This window comes from Otolemur garnettii, unplaced genomic scaffold, assembly GCF_000181295.1.
Source record: "Otolemur garnettii isolate 467f Iridium unplaced genomic scaffold, OtoGar3 scaffold00031, whole genome shotgun sequence".
Lineage (NCBI taxonomy): Eukaryota > Metazoa > Chordata > Mammalia > Primates > Galagidae > Otolemur > Otolemur garnettii.
In genome coordinates, this window is record NW_003852426.1 from 8962225 (window position 1) to 8980419 (window position 18195).

Here is an 18195-nt window from a genome sequence, read left to right on the forward strand (position 1 = left end):
GGCCATTCTTGTGTCCAGCACGTGCCTATTACTCCTCCTGCTCCCTTGCTTGGGTTAGATTAGAGAGGTAGGGTGTTAATGGTGGACTTGATGAAGATTGAAGACCCATTTTCTCCCCCCGGAGACCAGACTGATTTGAACAAATTGAGATGAACAAAACAGTCCCTTTCTGTCCTTGGGAAAAAAAACCTGTCTGTGTCCATTTTTGTAGCCAGGTCTGCTCCTCCCTAGAAATGGGGTTGGTGGGGGCGGGGGTGGGGGTGGGAGGAGGCAGTCAACAAAGCCCCTGCTCAGGGAGAACACGCCACTTCCTGCTGTTGTTGGGGCACACCGAGTCCCACAGGCCCACTGCCTCCTTTATTGATGCTGCCGGTTGGGTGAGCGTGAGTTGGAACCTGGGCTGGAGGGCAGTGAGTTGCCGCCAGGGGCCCGCAGGGCGTGAGGGTCAAGCTGCTGACCAGCCGGACTGGTGTCTCCTGTCCCTGGTTCCTCGCTGTTTTCCTCCTTCTGGCTATTCTGCTGCTCTGGACACTCAAAGTGGACACAGTGGAACACCTGGGTGAGAAAAGGGAAAGACCGCATGAGTGATGGTCAGTGCGACTCCAGAGCTGGCCCGGTCAGGATCCGATCCTGCCTGGCTTTGAGGACTACCACGTGGGAGTGAGAGGAGGTCCTTTCCACTCCCAACTGCCCCCTGCCCCTGGTGCAGATACCTGACAGGACCAGAAGGTTATAAATGCATTTTCATCAGTCAAGATAAAATAAATGAATCAGTGGTCCAGTGGTCCACAAGTTATGGACATCATGACATGGGTTCCCATAAAGTGTTCATACTAGAGTCCTACATTTTTGCTTACTTTTGTCTTAGGGGCTCCTTTTCTTTTTAAATTAGTTTTATATTTGGCACTTGTTAAAAGTCAAGAGGAGTTGACTGTAGTGATGGTTGCATAGCTCTGTAAGATTATGGACAGTAGTTCCTCAAATATGTCATTTTGTTATAACATTGATGAATAAAATCAACTCCTACTTGGGGCCACTATCTGTCTGTGGGGAGTTTCTGCACTGGCTTCTCATCCTCCCGAATCCCAAGGATGTGCAAGTCAGGTTCACTGGCGTGTCTACATGGCCCCAGTCTAAATGAGGGTGGGTGTGCAGGATGGCGTGCTGCCCAGGGCTGGTTTCCCCCTGGCACCCTGAGCTACCAGGACAAGCTCCAGCACCATGACCCTTAAACTGGAATTACTGGGTAAATAATTATCTTACTTGTTTTTATTAATATTTCTTAAATATGTGTTGAGGTCATGTTTATTTCAACGTTTTCTCTCTTTTTTCGAGACAGAGTCTTACTGTGTCACCCTGGCTAGACTGAGGCCATGGTCCCCGCCTAGCACACAGCAAGCGTGAACTCAAGGTTGAACCTTGAGCTCAAGTTATCCTCCTGCCTCAGCTGCAGGTGCCACAATGCCTGGCTAATTTTTTTTTTTTTTTATTTCACTGGTTTCTACTAGAAGTTTTTTGGTCTTTATTTAGAAGTTTAGTCATGTTTAATTCTTTTTTTTTTTTTTTTTGAGACAGAGCCTCAAGCTGTCCCCCTGGGTAGAGTGCCGTGGCATTATAGCTCACAGCAACCTCCAACTCCTGGGCTCAAGCGAGTCTCCTGCCTCCGCCTCCCAAGTAGCTGGGACCACAGGCGCACGCCACAATGCCCGGCTATTTTTTGGTTGCAGCCGTCATTGTTGTTTGGCGGGTCCGGGCTGGGGATTCGAACCCGCCACCTTAGGTGTACGTGGCTGGCGCCTTAGCCGGTTGAGCTATAGGGGCCGAGCCAGTCATGTTTAATTCTTATTTATGTCAATTAGTAAAATCAGTTTTATTATACATCCTTTTGCTTAAAGTTGCAGTTTCTGAGAACCTATCAATGGTGCTAAGTGAGGACTGCATACTGAAAACTACTGAATTGTACACTTCACATGAGGGAATGGTGTGGTGTGGGAGTTACATCTCAATAAGCTGTTATTGTAAAAAGCCAGCAGGGCACTTATCCTGAGTAAAGTCCTGATGCATAACTTCCCTGGCTCTGCAAGGGCTGAACATAGACCCTGCTGGTGTTGTGCTGGGGAGTGGACTTCAACCCTCCATGGCTTGGGCTACCCTGAATAAATGCCCTCGGCTCCCCTCTGGGAGCCAGGAAAAGCTAGCTTACTGCCCGTCGGTCAGTGGAAGCACAGCGAACCCTGTTTTGGCACAAGCAGCTACCCTGCAGACAGGGCATAGCATGGTGCTCAGCAAGCAAGGGTGAGCCACGGCCCTGATCTTAAGAATATGCATCGTGGTGGGAGGTGAGGGGGGTCGGACGTGCAGTGTGAGATGTGGGTGCAGGAGAAGCGTGTTGAGAGGAACCATGGGTCAGTGTGGAGTGTGAGAGATGCTGGCCACCACCACCCCTCCCTCCAGGCCACAGGAGACTTTCCTCTCTCCACTATTTCACAACCAAATCCTTCTGGGGTTCCACTCCCTGGGTATCTGTCCTGTGCCCTTTGAAGGGCAGGAATCCCATTCTCTACAGGAGGGCTTCAGTCTGGGGGAGGAGGATTGACTTTCTAAGGAGCATACTGGCAGTTTTAAGGGAATCAATTTCCAGATACTCAAACTCTGTATTTTCTAAAACTGCCTGAGAGTATGCCTGATTTCACGGTGCCCTGGGCCACCTCAAGGACAGGCCTGCCTTTACCCACTGTTGCTGTGGTGTGCTGCCACGGAGCCCACAGACCTCCATGTGCCCCCTCCAAGGGGAGCCTTTGTTTATGAGGCACCAGCCACCACCTGGGACCCCGTGAGGGGGAGGCTCAGCCCGTGAGATGCTATGAATTCAGAACAACTAAAGCGGAAATGAGTAATGAAAATTCTTTTACATGTAACTGGAACTTTTCCAGAATTAGGAAGACATTTTCAAGATACAGTGGCTAAAATCCATGGATAAAACTTTTCCATAATTACTCTCAGCTTTGGCTTGCCTTATGCAATTGGTTAAATTCTATTTTATCAAATCAGGCCATAAAATATTTACCCCCAATAGTGAGTCAATCATCATCTTCTATCGTATAGACATATTTTTCTCTTATTAACAAAAACAATTATTTTAAACTCATGATGAAATATTTTACATCTTAGTCTAAAATGTTCAAAGGTTCAACGCTCTTTTGGGGCGTAGTCAAACAAAATGTTTGACAGCCATAGATAGCTCTATGGCACTTAGGAGAATCTCTAAGCCCTTGATGTAGTTCTTTTAAGAGGTAATAGGCAGAACCTAGAGGGGAAGGAGATGATGTTAGAGTTGGAAAATCTTCCAGGCAAGAGAAATAATTTGAGTGAAGACCTTGGGCTTCAAGGAAAAGAGGGAACTGGTGTCTGAAGAGAGATGATCTAACTGACAACTCAGGAGGTGAGAGGGGCAGAGTGACAGTGGGGAGGAGGCAGGGCCAGCGGGAAGGGGACATGGGGCCCTTGGGGGGGCAGTGTGGTGGGAGAGAGGGTTGAGGGGGGACAGTGGGGTAGAGGAGGGACAGCGGGGGTCAGTGGGGAGGAGGGATAGGGGTAGGGTAGATAGGCTAACACTACTCTCTACAACAGGGTGAGCAGCTGAGAGCTTTGAATAGGAGGCCACAGAAGCTGAGAGCAGGAGTTATGGTCCATGACCTTGAGGTGTTTAAAAAGAGAAATAAATAGATCTTGGTTATTTGTTAAAGACAAAGAATAGAGAAGGGGGATAAATGCAAGAGATTTCCAAACTAGGCTGAGATGAGCTGGCACAGGAGGCTGGAGCCTGGACACTGTGGGCCTGGGCAGTGCAGAGAGGGCAGAGGCTGGTAGCAGAGAGCAGATGGCCTCAGGGTAAGTTCTGGATTCTGAGGGGCCTGATAGCATAAAACAGCTTTAGGAAAAATGGTTTGGTGGGCCAGCGATGGGGCAGGGCCTGGGGCAGAGGACCAGCGGCTCCTGGCTGCAGAACAAACGCAGAGGGCAGCGCTAGAAGCACTGAGTTCTCCACGAAGCACCCCCACATCCCAAGGGCTTCTCTCTGGCTTGCAGACTTAGTCAAAGTTTCTAAAATTAGTCAGAGGCTAATTTTCATTTTACAAATAAGATGATGTAACTAGTAAAGCTGCTCTTAAACTTGGGTGCAAATGGCAAGACCAGATTGTAAGTGTATAACTGGATGGTAGTGATGTGCTTGGAAAGGACTGGCGGGGTCTGGACCCTATCTGGACAGCCACAAGTGCAGGATGCACAGCTGGCCCAACCTGGCCCTGGGCTGGGAGAATGGTGAGCTCACCCCTTCTTCCAAAGGGCCCACTGGCTGGTGAGGAGCCACTGAACTTTGGACCTGCCAGTGTTTGGTGAGTCCATTTCTGGGTAAGGGCCTGTTTGGTTAGAGGATGAGGGTACAGGTACCCAGCGTGGGTAGGATGCAGGGGCACCGGCTGGACACCTGTCACTCTCCCTGAGGGATGACCCGGTGAGGAAGGCAGGGCAGAGGCAGTAAAACCTGCATCCTCCTGGGAGCTCCCCCCAACCCCACAGCACAAACACATGTGATATATATACATGCCCTTCTACTGTGGAATAACGTTCTCAGAGAAGAAAATGTAAAATCAACTGTGGAATTACACTGAAAATATAAATTCCATGCTTACCTTCCTGAATCACTATTTTTTCCATATTCCTACTTCAATTCATTTATCAACCACTGTTTCAAATTTCACATTTTAGACTCTCATGTGAAGACTATGTGAGAGCACGAGGGTGCCTGGTCTGTCCACTCTGTCTGGCAGCTGATTTCTGTCCTTATAGGGGTGTGCTGGCTGCTGGCCTTGGCCTCCTATGGGCCTCCCACTGCCCCGCTCTCTGCTGTAGATGTTCCCATTAGCACACACCGTCTTCCTTTCCCTTTCTTTCTATTCTCCCTTCCTTTTTCTTTTTTAAGAGACAGGGTTTCACTCTGTCACCCAGGCTGGGGTGCAATGATGTTATCATAGCTTACTGTAACTGCAAACTAACTCCTGGGCTCAAGTGATCTTTCTGCCTCAGCCTCCCAAAGGTTACAGGCATGAGCCACTGCTCTGGCCTTTCCCTTCCATTTTTAAAAATAAAATCTCCCTCTTTGGGCCTATCTGCAGGCACTTGCCTGTCAAGGACAGACAGGTCTACGTCAGGGGGGAGGACCTTGTATGGAGATTTAAAAACTATTTTGGGCCATCAGCTCTGCCCTGAGCTAAGCAGGGTAAATTTAAAGAGTGGCAACTATCAATCCACTCCTCTTCACCACTTCAATATTCTTTGAGCTTTTGAAGTAACAAGACTTGGGGTAGGTTAACCCCGTGGTCCCACCGGCCTTGTAAGCACCCTACTTTCCATGAGAGGATAAGCTCTGTGGGGACAGAGAGCCCAGACATACCCTGCACCCTCAGCCCCCCTCCTCCCAAGTGTCTCCTAACTGATGAGCACCCTTTCTTCCCAGAGTCAAACTTGGTCCCCACCACTGCAAACACCACTCTTTTAGGACAGGCTGTGTTTCCCTGCCCTTGCCCCCTCCCGACACTGGAGCTCTTTATCCTGCCCCATCGTGTTCTTTAATCGGTTATTTGTGTAATCCCTGCTCTCTCTGTTCCGTCAATATCTCCGGAGGCTGCTCCTCAGAGCCCCAGGCTGACACTAATCCCAGAATTGACTTACATTTGTCCTATTTCTTATTAACTTTTCTCAAGCTCTCCCTTCTTGTATTGAATGGTTTTTCTCTCCTTTTGCTCTTGCAAGTTTCTCCTTGGTCCTGTTAATTTCCAGGCCAGTTCTTCCCCCACCACCCCAAGAGCCTCCAGGGCGCCTCCTGCCCACTCCCCCTCTGCCTGCCTGGTCTATGGATCTGTCAGTTCTGATCTGACTCAAGGACTAAGGCTTAGTCGTCCTTCCTCTCGCTCAGGGCCCTGCACAAGAATAAACAATCAATACAAACCTTAGATTGAGAAATAAAGTTAACAAAGGCCTCAGCATGGCCTAGTGCTGTGTGTGTTCTTTAGAGCCCACGTTTCCCTGAGAAGGGGCTTCTGTGCCCATGTGACACTGCCCCCCAGGGCAGTGGGTCTCTGCTGTCCGGGTGAAAAGCCTGGAAAGGTACACTCAGTAGCAGGTGAGCACTGATAAAGAGGTCGGGTGGTGCCTCATTCCCATTTCCAGCTGAACATGTCGCTCACCTAACTTGGGCAGTATTAACCGCACAGCTGTGTCCAACCCATCAACCAACCTGTTTTCAGGTAGTGATGCAAACAGCTGTTATTCCCAACACAAACAAGACTGACAGCCAAGCTTAGTTTTTGTATTTTCCTATGGATATTTCTAGAGAAATCATTACTATTTCTTTCCCTGACACCACAGAGCTCGAGTCAGGCTATTCCTGGTTAAGGAGGCCTTGGAAGCCTCAGAAGCCCTAGGCCCTGACTGCCTCGTGAGCTCCACTGTGGCTCTGTAAGGAACTAGGGTGTCTCAGAGCTATGCCCGAGTCTGTGACCCCCAAATCCCAACTAACTTTAGGCACTACTTTCTTGAGCATCTCCAAGGAAGCACACAGGCTCTGCCATGTTCAAAGGCAACACATGGACAACGGTTAATCTTTTTTTTTTTGAGACAGAGTCTCACTTTGTCGCCCTTGGTAGAGTGCCATGGCATCATAGCTCACAGCAACCTCCAACTCTTGGGCTTAGGCGATTCTCTTGCCTCAGCCTCCCGAGTAGTTGGGACTACAGGCACCCACCACAACTCCTGGCTATTTTTTCATTGCAGTTTGGCTGGGTTTGAACCTGCCACCCTCCGTATATGGGGCCGGAACCCTACCCAGTGAGCCACAGGCGCCACCCGACAACAGTTAATCTTATTAAGTCACAAACTGTGTGAAGATTCAAAGTGAAAAAGAGTGTTTTACAAATGGAGACCATGCCGTGGACATTAGAATGAGCGGCTATGGGTAAAAGGTGGGGAAGGAACAGACTTCCATGCACCAAGCACAGAGGACATGATGAGCGTCACACAAGCAGCAGGCACGGCCTGAGGACATGAGGCTGCATGTGTGGGCAGTGCAGAGGGCACAGGTACACACGTGCTCTCAGTCACGCCTCACTGGGCGAGAAGGTACTAGCTGTCCTTTGACACAGAAGCCACGAGCAAGGAGCCCTGAGGGCACAGAGGAGGGGACCCTGCCAGCATGGCAGTCAGAGAGTGCTTCCTGGAAGAGGAGCCATCTGAAAGGAAGGGTGGAGGAAGGAGGACTTTGTGGGAAGGACACAGGGAGCGTCACCCCAGGATGTCCAGCCGGAGGGTGAAGACAAAGACAGGCAGGTCGGGAAGCCTACAAGGGCGGGGGCAGCTGGGGAGTGAGCAGCAGAGCAAGAGGTCAGGCCATCGGGCAGGGAGCCAGAAACTATGTTCAAAGGAGGCTCCAGAAATCTCCTTCTTAAATTTAAAAAAATTACAAAAGGAATACGTGTTTGTGGAAACAAATTCAAATCATGATAGTCTTTAAAGAAAGCAGATTCAACAAACCTTTAAATGCTAAGATTCCCCTCAAGTAAAACTTGGCAATTTGGAATCAGTAGGAATCATTTCTAAAGAAAAAAAGAACAGAATTTGCTAACAGAGTAGATACGACTGACACAGGAGAGGAAAGGGTCCGTTCTCCGGGAGGGACGGAGACTGTCAGATATGGAGCCATAGAAGACGCCTGCTGCGGCTCCTGGGCTCCAGGGAGCTCAGCACTGCACCTGTGATGAGGGTCCACACAGACCCTTGTGCCGCTTTTGTTTTTTTTAATCTTCAGTGATCTCCCTGGGCACTGACAGCAAACTGGTTTACCATATAGTCCCTGCCGTCAGGACCTCAGGCAGGGGACAAGGTGCCTGTGGGCTGGGGCGTGTTCACCATCTGCAAATGGAGACTGGGCAAGCAGGATTCAAACACACACACACACACACACACACACGCACGCATGCTTTCACAGCCGAAGTCAGTAATAAATAGCTCAGAGGTGTGTGACAAACTAATTCTGCCTGCAAGGGATGTTAGAGAAGGCTCTAGAGACACGGGTGTGCACACATGTGCCTTGAAGGGTTGGAAGGCAGACAGGGAGGGGAGGGCAATGGCCATCGAGGTGGGGAGGACTTCTAGATAGAGGCCTGGGACCTTGGCACCTCATCCCTGCAACTTGTTCCCTATTACTCTGGTCACCCCTCTGTGAACCTGTTTGTGGCTTCGTCATCTCATCTCAGTTGATGGTCTAAGGCCACCAGCCTTTAACTGAACATGTGCAACAATGTAAGCCAACACCCAGTCAGTTTCTGGACCACTCAGATGTCCACCATCTTCTGTGCAAGGCTGAGGTTTCTTCCCCCCACCAGGAAGTGTGTGTGGCATCTGGAAATGTGACCTGTTCCTCCTGCTACAGCTCCAGGCTCCTCAGCCTACTTCCTCCCCCTACTCCCTAGCACTGGGTGGAATAGCCAAATCCCAAGTTTCTCTCTGCTCAGAAGCTCGCATGATTTGATTTCTTTCTTCCAAACCTGCCCAAGACTATAATATGCCTTGGAGAGAATATGACCAAAAGCGGATGAGGCATATTGGGCAGAGACGCACTCCTGATTTATGCAAAACCATTACTGTGGGAGCTGCATCATTTTCCCTTCCCCTCTTCGGCAATCATGTCTCCCATTAGCCTGTTTGATTGCCGCTGCTCACAAAGGGGCACCTTCGCTGAACCATCGTCAATGGCCTCTGGATCTCTCCCCCGAGAGGAGCTGGCTAATTTGGAACGTAGTCGTGTGTATGAATCCAACACAGGCTCAGTCACAATCTGGGTGTCCTTTTCTGTAGCTGCTTTTTATTATCACTTTGCCTTGCCTCTCTGGGAACAATAATTCTCGCTGTGTTTGAGGTGGTCTGGGTGTTCTTTCCTCCGTGAACCCTGGACAGGATATACACGAGAGAGCCAGCCCCTCCTGTGATCAGACTGATTCCTCAGCTGGCCGCTGTCTGCTGCTCGTCTTAGGGAACTCCCTGAACACTACTTTCTCAACATATCTTTAAGGCTTTTAGAAGCAGAAACATCTGCTAATTTTCCCAAGTTGGCCTAACAGTCCACTGTGAACTGTAAGAGAAATGGGGAAAATTTACTAAATGTTGATCAATGACCCTGCCTTGCCTTGCTTTCTTGGTTTCTTCTGAGTAGTTTCTGAAGACTGCTTTCATGCCAACCAGTACAAACAGGACTTCTGATCCAAGCTTTCAGCTTATGTTTGTAAGGCAACATGTCTTTATAAAATAGATGTCTGCCTCTCAATGATGTCTGCCGTGGGTCAGAAGCATAGCCATGACTTCTGACTAACAGTCCCATTCCCTTTCACAGTGGCTGGCTTGGTGGCAGCCCACACACATCTGTGCTCGGTACACACAGCTGACACTGATGACAGTGAGCACAGGTGTCTCTCCAGGCTGAAAGTCCAGCCACAAACTGAAGAGAAGGTTTATTTTTGTTCCTTTAAAAGTGATGACCTTCCTCTGTCATGGGGGTCTAAAAAAAAAAAAAATGATGACCAAGTGCTTCCCTTTGGAAGCAAAACAAAAATAAAGCCTCCCTTTTTACAAGCCATGGTTTTGTATGTGTGCCTGAGCAGCACAACACTTTGTTTGTAGTTAAGGAGCCACTTCACAGGGAGACATTTCTAAATTGTCAACAAAGTTTTTAAGCATTGCTTAGGAGTGGCAGGACACTTCAGCTTTTTTTTTTAGAAACAGTCTTGGTCTGTCTCCCAGGCTGGGTGCAGTGGAGTCACCATAGCTCACTGCAGCTTCAAACTGCTGGGCTCAAGCGGTCCTCCTGCCTGAGTAGCTGGGACTATAGGTGCCCGCCACAACACCTGGCTATTTTTTCTATTTTTTTGGAGAGGCAGGGTCTCACTATGTTGCTCAAGCTGGTCTTGAACTGCTGGCCTCACGTGATCCTCCTACCTTGGCCTCCCTGGGTGCTAGGATTCATAGGCATGAGCTACAGCACAGGCCTAACCAAATATTTTGGACAAGTACTTGTCCCTGCTGGGTATGGGAGTAAGTTTCTGGATGACAGTGCTTACCTATGGTAACAGCTTTTTTTTTTTTTTTTAACTTTCCAATATTACTTCCCCATAACCACAAAAGCTATGTACCCTCAGAAAATTGGAACTCTGCTACTTGGAAGGCTCTGGAGAAAGAGCTGTTCCAACACATATCACTTCGGGCAGTCCTGGAATTCCTGACTGCTGTTTTTTGTGTGTGCACACTCCATTCTGAAGAAAGGGATTCACTCTTCTAATTACTTTCTCTGCAAAGTGATAGAGGAATCTTTTAGCGAATTTTTTTTTTTAACTAAGAAATAAAAATATCAGAATACTCTCTCCACTTAGTAGACCTGGCCTCACCCAGGCCCTCTTCCCACTTTCCCAGCAATACTGGCTCATGTGGCTCCTGCTGCCCAGGCAGCTCTTAACTTCAAGTGACCAGGCTCAGCATATGCCTTTAAAGGGCTCCAGCTGCGTGGAGACTTCCAGCTGCACTCTTAACTGCTGGCTCAGCAGTAGGACACTGAGATTTTCCTCACAAACTGGATGTTTCCATTTCTCTCTGTGGTTGGCAGCCCCTGGGTACCCACCCATCCAGGTCTGTGGTACTCCCTCGCAGACCCGCCAGGCTTGCACACCTGCTGCTGTGGCGGTGCAGCCATGAGGGCGGCTGAACAGGGACGCGTGTGCAGTGCATCACTTCTCTTCTTTTTCCGGTAAAATTTTTCATAATGAACGTTCAAAAATAAAGATATCCATGAAAAGTCTTCTTTTATAATTATGCAACAAATTATTTAATAAGTATTTTTCTGCCTTTTTTTCCTGTATCACTGGGAAGCAAACTTTAACATCTAGTTTACCTTCCTTATTTTAAACAAGTATCCTGAGAGGCGGGGAGGTGAAGTGACCTGCTGGGGCCACACAGCTGTTCTGAGGTCCCACTGCTCTGGAGCGGGGCCCTGCTCTTCCTCCCGTTCACTTCTCACCCCACATAGCTCACCAGCCCTCCCTGCCCTGTGCACTGTGGCTGTTTCTCAGAGCTTAACTTCCAGACCTTCTCCTCTCAGCCTGACTCTTGGGCAGCACCTGGCCTTGATCGTTATCTGCATGTATAATGCTTAAGTCTTGCTTCTGCTTGGAAGGCTCACCTTTCACCGCCCCTCCTCGCACATTTGCTTGCAGCTTAATCCTTGCAGACTTTCTCATAACCACTCCAGTCCTACCATTTCCCAAGGATGTGGCAGTCACAGTCTTGGTATAATCTTCAGTTCTCTCTCGTTCTCTAGCTCGAGGTTGTCATAAGTGATTTCCTTTGGAATCCTGCACCAGCACTCTGGCCCCTGGTCTGATTTATGGAGGGACTACTGTATGCCAGGCACTGGAGACACAAAGATGCCATGACAACACTATCTCTGTCCTCAAGAGTAGCAGTGTAAGGAGGGACCAGTCAAAGCTTCCTGTTAGGACTCTTAAGCAAACTCACAGGTGCCAGGCTGCCTGATGGGCCTGACCATCCCTGTGCTCAGGCCCCTGATGCCCTTGCATTACCTTCTCTCTGGCCCAAAGCACCTCGTCCTGACATACACTGCACAGAGCACCTGAAACCTGGGTTTGCTTCCATTATTTCCATTCCCTAGGAGGTATTCTTTGTGGACATCCCTTCCTAGTCACTGAGACACAAAACGCCTAGAGGGCCAGGTCTCCAGCAGAAGTAGAGTCTGAAGGCTGCAACTCTCTCCCTCTATGGATAAGAAGCTCTCTCAGGGAAGGGCCTGCCTCTCCATTCAAGCCCCATCTCTCTGCCCCCAGGGATGTCTGCTTCATGCTGCTGCTGCCCCACTGGCAATTCTGGCCTTGGGAGCCAGCATGTGACACTTTGAGGTGCTATCTGGGCTGAGATGACTATCCTTCAACCCTCCAGAAATCCTTGGGGAGCTAGAGACTGCATGATCAGTCCTGGGGGAGGCACAGTCTGGGAAATAATTATCACCAGGCCAGGAAGGAGTATGTATTTAGTTTAGGCTTTTTTTTTTTTTTAAACAGAGTCTGTTTCCCTGTTCTGTTTTTTTTTCCACTGGAGCCACATGTTGCTATGGGAACGAGGATGGCACTGGGAGCCCAGAGCCACTCATGGGCCTGCCAGAAGTCTGTAAATAAATTCTGCCTCACTACAGGCTCTGAGCTGAGTGGTCCTGGAGGGCAGCTCAAGCAGCCACTTGCAGACTTTCTGTCCTGCTGATGCCACTTGCACAGACTCTCCTATGACAAGTTCACAGGCCAATTACTCTCCTTAACACAGCATTGTGCAGAGTGATCTGCAACCTCCCACCCTCCAAAACCCTCTAAGATATAATCTCACTCATGGCTACCCAAGCCCAAGGGCTGAGATCACTTGATCTATTTCCAGATGAGGGATGCTCCCCCTCCTCTGCCAGGGGGCTCCTCTCCCCCCCCCCCCCACCAGCTGCTGCCTCCCATCTTGCCACTGAACTGATGTCCTACCATCGACTGGGCCCAACCATTTGAAATGGCTCCTGGGGGTAAGGCACTCTTTATAGGGATTGATGTCTATCAGGAAGTAAAGGTGCCATCCCCTTAAGAAAGGGCCCTGCTGCAGAGTCTTCTTGAGACCTCCCACAGATGGTGTACAAAGTGTGCTCATAGGAGCTGCCTGTTCATCAGTGTCAGACCGAGAGGGCTACAGGTCAGGGCAGAGCTGGCTCACTTCTGCAGGTCACTATGTGTCATGCCTTTCTGAGAGACACAGAGGCCAGGGTGTTAAGAGCCAGACTACCTGGATTCAAATCCGGCTCTGCCATTCAGTAGTGGGAAGGCATTTCAAACAGCTGCACCCAGTCGATGGCAGGGCATCAGTCAGTGGAGAGACGGGAGGCAGCAGCTGGTAAGGGGGTGCAAGGCCAGCACTGGTGGAGGAAGGTGAGCTTTCTTCATCTGGAAATGGATCAAATGATCTTGGTCCCAGGAGTGAGCATCTCTCAGCTTTAGTTTCCTTGTCAACATTTTTAATTAAAACAATTTTTTTTTTTTTTGGAAACAGGATCTCACTCTGTTGTCCAGGCTGGTCTGCAGCAGCAGCATCATAGCACACTGCAACCTCAGATTCCTGAGCTCAAGCCATTCTCCTGCCTCAGCCTCCTGAGTAGCTGGGACTACAGGTGTGTGCCATTACACTTAGATAATTTTTTTCCCTATTTTTTTTTGTAAAAATGAGGTCTTGCTATGTTGCTTAAGTTGGTCTTGAACTCCTGGCCTCAAGAACCTCCTGCTTTGGCCTCCCAAAGTGCTAGCTGGGACTACGGGTGTGAGCCAACACGCCTGGCCTTAAGAACCTCCTGCTTTGGCCTCCCAAAGTGCTAGCTAGAACTACGGGTGTGAGCCAACACGCCTGGCCTTAAGAACCTCCTGCTTTGGCCTCCCAAAGTGCTAGCTGGGACTATGGGTGTGAGCCAACACGCTTGGCCAAAACCAAACCTTTTCTTGGGAAAACTAGACACTAAAAGGTGCAAAAAATAGAAACAGATGTATAGCTTGTTGAATAAGGTTATGATGAACACCCATAAAACACTACCTGGGTCATGAACCAGCGGTGCCTCCCCTACCCTGAGGAAACCACCACCTGGCTCAGATAATACTCATTCCCTCACTTTCTTCTCTTAGTATTTTGACCACTTGTGTCTGCATAAATGTTACAGTTCAGTTTGCCTGTTTCTGAGGGTGATGTGAATGTAACCCTACCGCATGTGTTCCCTGCCATCTGGCTGCTTCAGCATGCTGTGACACTGATCCACATGGGCTGGGGGCCGCTGTGTGACATGCTGCACTTTATTCATCCAGTTTCCGTGGACGATGACTGGGTGGTACCCCTCGTGGGTCTACAATGAACAATGCTGTAGTGAAAGCATCTTCACTCTTGAACTTTACAAGAGTTTCCTCAGAGACCACGTACATGCTGCTCACAGGGACGTGTACACATGCTTAGCTTTAGTAGAAAACACCAAACTGTTCTCCAGACTGACTGGATCGTTCTTGCACCCACACGCTGGGTAAGAACATCTCATTGTGCCATGTTTTGCCAATACTTGGTATTGAGTTTCCTCATCTTTAAAAAGCGGGTAAGAGTAGAACCCACTCCACATATGATTAAATAACATAATAAATATAAAGGGCCTGGAACAGAGCCTGGCTCACAGTAAGTGCTTAGTAAATACTAGCTGCTGTCAAAGGGTCCTAAGTTAAGATATGCTGAGATACTTGGTATGCATACTTTTCCACTCATAAAAGTTTCTGGTTTCAGAAAATCCTCAGTAGGACTACAAAAACTTTGTATTAGAATGCTATGGTTTTGGCTCGGGGCCCACAGCACAGTGGTTATAGCGCCAGTCACTTACACTGAAGTTGGTCAGTTCGAACCTAGCCTGGGCCTGCTAACCAACAATGACAACTACAACAAAAACACCCAGGTGCTTTTGGCAGGTGTCTGTAGTCCCAGCTACTTGGGAGGCTGAGGCACGAGACTCACTTAGCCCGACTTTGAGGTTGCTGTGAGCTGTGATGCCACAGCACTCTACCCAGGGTGACAAAGTGAGACTCTGTCTCAAAAATAAAAATAAAAAAAAAAAAGAATGCCATGGTTTCTTGACAATGAGAAGCTATTTTGCTAAATCTTCTCTTTATTCCTACACTTGACTGACTCACTGGGAGAGGGAGAGAGACACAGATCAAGTCATTTGCTCATTCATGTAACTAACAGGGACTATCCCAGGTGCAGGGATACACAAATGAACATGACACAGACTCCCTTTCACCACATACATTCAGTAAGTAAAATGGAGCCCTGAAGCCCCTGAAGCCTCGCAATACCGCCCTCAGTTTCTGTTATGACTTGGCAGAAGCTTTCCCACGGGCTCTTGTGAACAGGAACCCTCTCTCTCTGTATTGCAGTTTTCTTTCTCTACAGTCCTTTTCAGCCCTACGGCTGCTTGTGCCCCCGTGCTCCCTGCTTACTTAAAAATCATTCCAGAACTTTCAAACCCAAGTTTTCATAAAAACCACAAAAAGAAACAGGTATGGTCCTGAGTGGTGCACTCATGCCTGTAATCCTAGCACTCTAGGAGGCCAAGGCAGGTGGATTGCCTGAGATCAGGAGTCTGAGACCGGTCTGAGCAAGACCGCGACCCCATCTCTACTAAAAACAGAAAATCAAGCCAGGTGTTGTGGCGGGCGCCTGTAATCCCAGCTACTCGGGAGGCTGAGGCAAGACAATCGTTTGAGCCCAGGAGTTTGAGGTTGCGGTGAGTATGAAGATGCCATGGCACTCTACCAAGGGCAACCAAGTGAGATTGCCTAAAAAACCCCAATAATATCTACTTCTTTAACACCATTGACTGATCTTCACAGGTCCACAGACTTGATTACATTTAGATCCAGGTAGATTAAAAAAAAGATGTAGGTGTATGCCTTTATCATTCTGTTAAGGTAATTAATGAAATGAAAAGGATGGTTTTGGTAGGTGATGCCACCCACTAGAACCAGCGCAGCCTGCATATCACTAGGGCTAAAATAGAAGGTCCGCCATGAGGACTGCAGGCTGTCATCAAGGCCGAGGGTCCAGCCTCATTCAGACAGGACAGACACAGAAGGAGCAGCATCTGCCTCCCGTGGCTCAGAGTGCTATTGGGGGAGGGGGGGCCAGGTGGGCCACAATCTGAGAACGAGCATGAGTTTGCTAAGGTGGGACTGAGACCACCATAAAAGGACTGAGGAAATTGCCAAGAAGGACTTTTTTTCGCCACAGGCTCTGGGGACAATCAGAAGAATAAAAATTGAAGGGGAGGTGCGAAGTGCTGATAGACAAACTGCCACATGTCTGCCACCTAGCGCTGAGCACGGGAGGACGACAGTGGAGTGGGCAGGGAGAAGGTGCGGGGAAAACAGCCTTCAAGGGTAAAGAAGAGACCCAAGGGGCAGGTGAGAACCAGACAAGTGCAGGGGAGATCACAGAGCAAAGGGAGGAGGGAGCAGAGGGTGACGAAACACAAGCTGGCGGGAAATGAAAGGCGACTGTTCCAAGGAGATAAGAGAAATGATAAGGATGCTGCTGAGTATACAGGGGCAGGAGGTCAGGGAAGGAGTGGTGGAGTCTTTAAGAGCTACGTGTTAGGGGAATTCACTAACAGAAGTAGTAAACGTAGCTAAAAAATTAAATGAGTTCGTTGCTGTGGTGCTCACAAAGGAAGATGAGAGGCAGATGCCGCTGCAGACGCGCACGTCCCCGAGGAGAGGGGCGGATGCCGCAGGAAAGCAGACGCGTGCCAAAGCAGGTGATCAAGAAATCTGAACCTCCCCAGACTGCCAAGGCCACTGTCGCCTGAGAGCCAGACGGGATCGGAGGGGAGTGGGGACAATTAGCATGCAGCACACAGATGCTGAGCCCTCGGATGCTGGAAAGCTGGCTGCCTGGAGCAACACAGATGCGTGCCTATAGCAGGCAGGAAATCCCAGTCTGTCCCAGTCACGCCTGCTTTCATGTCCTGCATGGATCCACCCTTTGCTGTTCCAACAGCAGCTGGGGCGCATGGAGGTCGGGTGGTCTCATCAACTTGATGGTCCCCGAAACTACTTAAGGCCACTCTAAACAGCCAGCAGCTCTGGCCACTTTCACAGAGGCTGGGCCTCTTACCCCTTCTCCTCCCAAATGCACTTCCACTCACAGGAGCCCTCCCCGCTGCACTCCCCACCACCTTGCTCTGCCTACCCTCTCTAGACGGGGCAGCACCTATAGGAAACAGGTCCACCTGGGGACTGTGGCTTATTCACTACATTTCTCTTCATTTTATGCACATAGACAGTATTGCCTTGCCATGCTAAAAACCAATCCATCTGTACTTCTTAAAATTAGTACAAAATCTTTGGGTTCAGAAACATTCAGAGGCTAAAGGGGTGAAGCCCCAACCCCTAGTGGAATGGCTTTAAGAAGTGGGGTCTTTGGGAGGTGAATAGGTTTATTTTTCCATTTTTCTTTTTTTAAGTGATTTAGACGAGGTCATGACGACGGAGTCCCAGGATGGGGTTAGTGTCATTATAAGAATAGGAAGAGACTAAGCTCTCAGTGTCTGTCCATCTGTCTGTCTGTCTCTGGATCACCCACCACAGAAGGAAAAGAACTAGCCCCTGCTAGCATCCTCAGCTTGGACTTCCAGCCAGAACGTTGCTGGTCTAGCCACCAGACTGACTGAGACAGCCGCTGATGTCACCTGGCAAACAAGTAGAGACAGATAAAACCATGAATCCCCTGGCCTCAGGGTTACCCTCCACAGTGAGAGAGAGGTGCCCTGACTTCACAATCCTGGCTGCCAGGGGACCACAGATCAGGGGTGTCCCAACTGTCACCGTAGCCTCCTTTCCCAGTGGTGGGTGCCTCACTGTTCTCCTCCAGAGCTCATTCCTAGGAGTTCCAACCACCAATCCCAGTCGCCCTCTGTCCCCCATGCAGCTCCATCCCTCACACCTCTGAACTCCACCTACGCACATTTCTGCTATTCTCCGGATGGGTGATTACTACCTCGAATAATGCCCTAGTACCCAGCACACTGCAGGGAAGAACATCTCACTGAGGGCTTGCTACATTCTTGATGCCCAGTGATATATATTCAGCTTTCTCATGCCTTCTGTGTGCTCGGACAATGATGTCCTGTTCAGTATTTATTTTATAGCCTAAGATGTTTGGGATCAAATACGTATTAAAATGAAGATTTAAGCTTACTTTTGTTATATCATGAGAAAAAAAAAGTCCATAAAAAAGGACTTTTATGACCTGATGTTTAGAATTTTTTTTTTTTTTTTTGCAGTTTTTGGCCGGGGACAGGTTTGAACCCACCACCTCCGGTATATGGGGCCGGCACTATACTTCTTGAGCCACAGGCACCACCCATAGAATTCTTTTTGAGACAGAGCCTCAAGCTGTCCCCTTGGGTAGAGTGCTGTGACATCACAGCTCACAGCAACCTCCAACTCCTGGGCTCAAGCGAGTCTCCTGCCTCCG

At 49.2% G+C, this 18195-nt stretch overlaps 1 protein-coding gene across 1 annotated transcript in view; it reads right to left on the minus strand.

The window, feature by feature from the left end:
- Window positions 1-266: 266 nt before the first annotated feature.
- Window positions 267-18195, minus strand: part of LOC100963297 (BTB/POZ domain-containing protein 9) — a 156567-nt gene continuing 138638 nt past the window's right edge. Inside the window, exon 6 of the mRNA XM_023512814.1 lies at window positions 267-555. Within this exon, the coding sequence (XP_023368582.1) occupies window positions 358-555 (198 nt within the window). The 3' untranslated portion in view covers window positions 267-357. The remainder of the gene's footprint in view (window positions 556-18195) is intronic.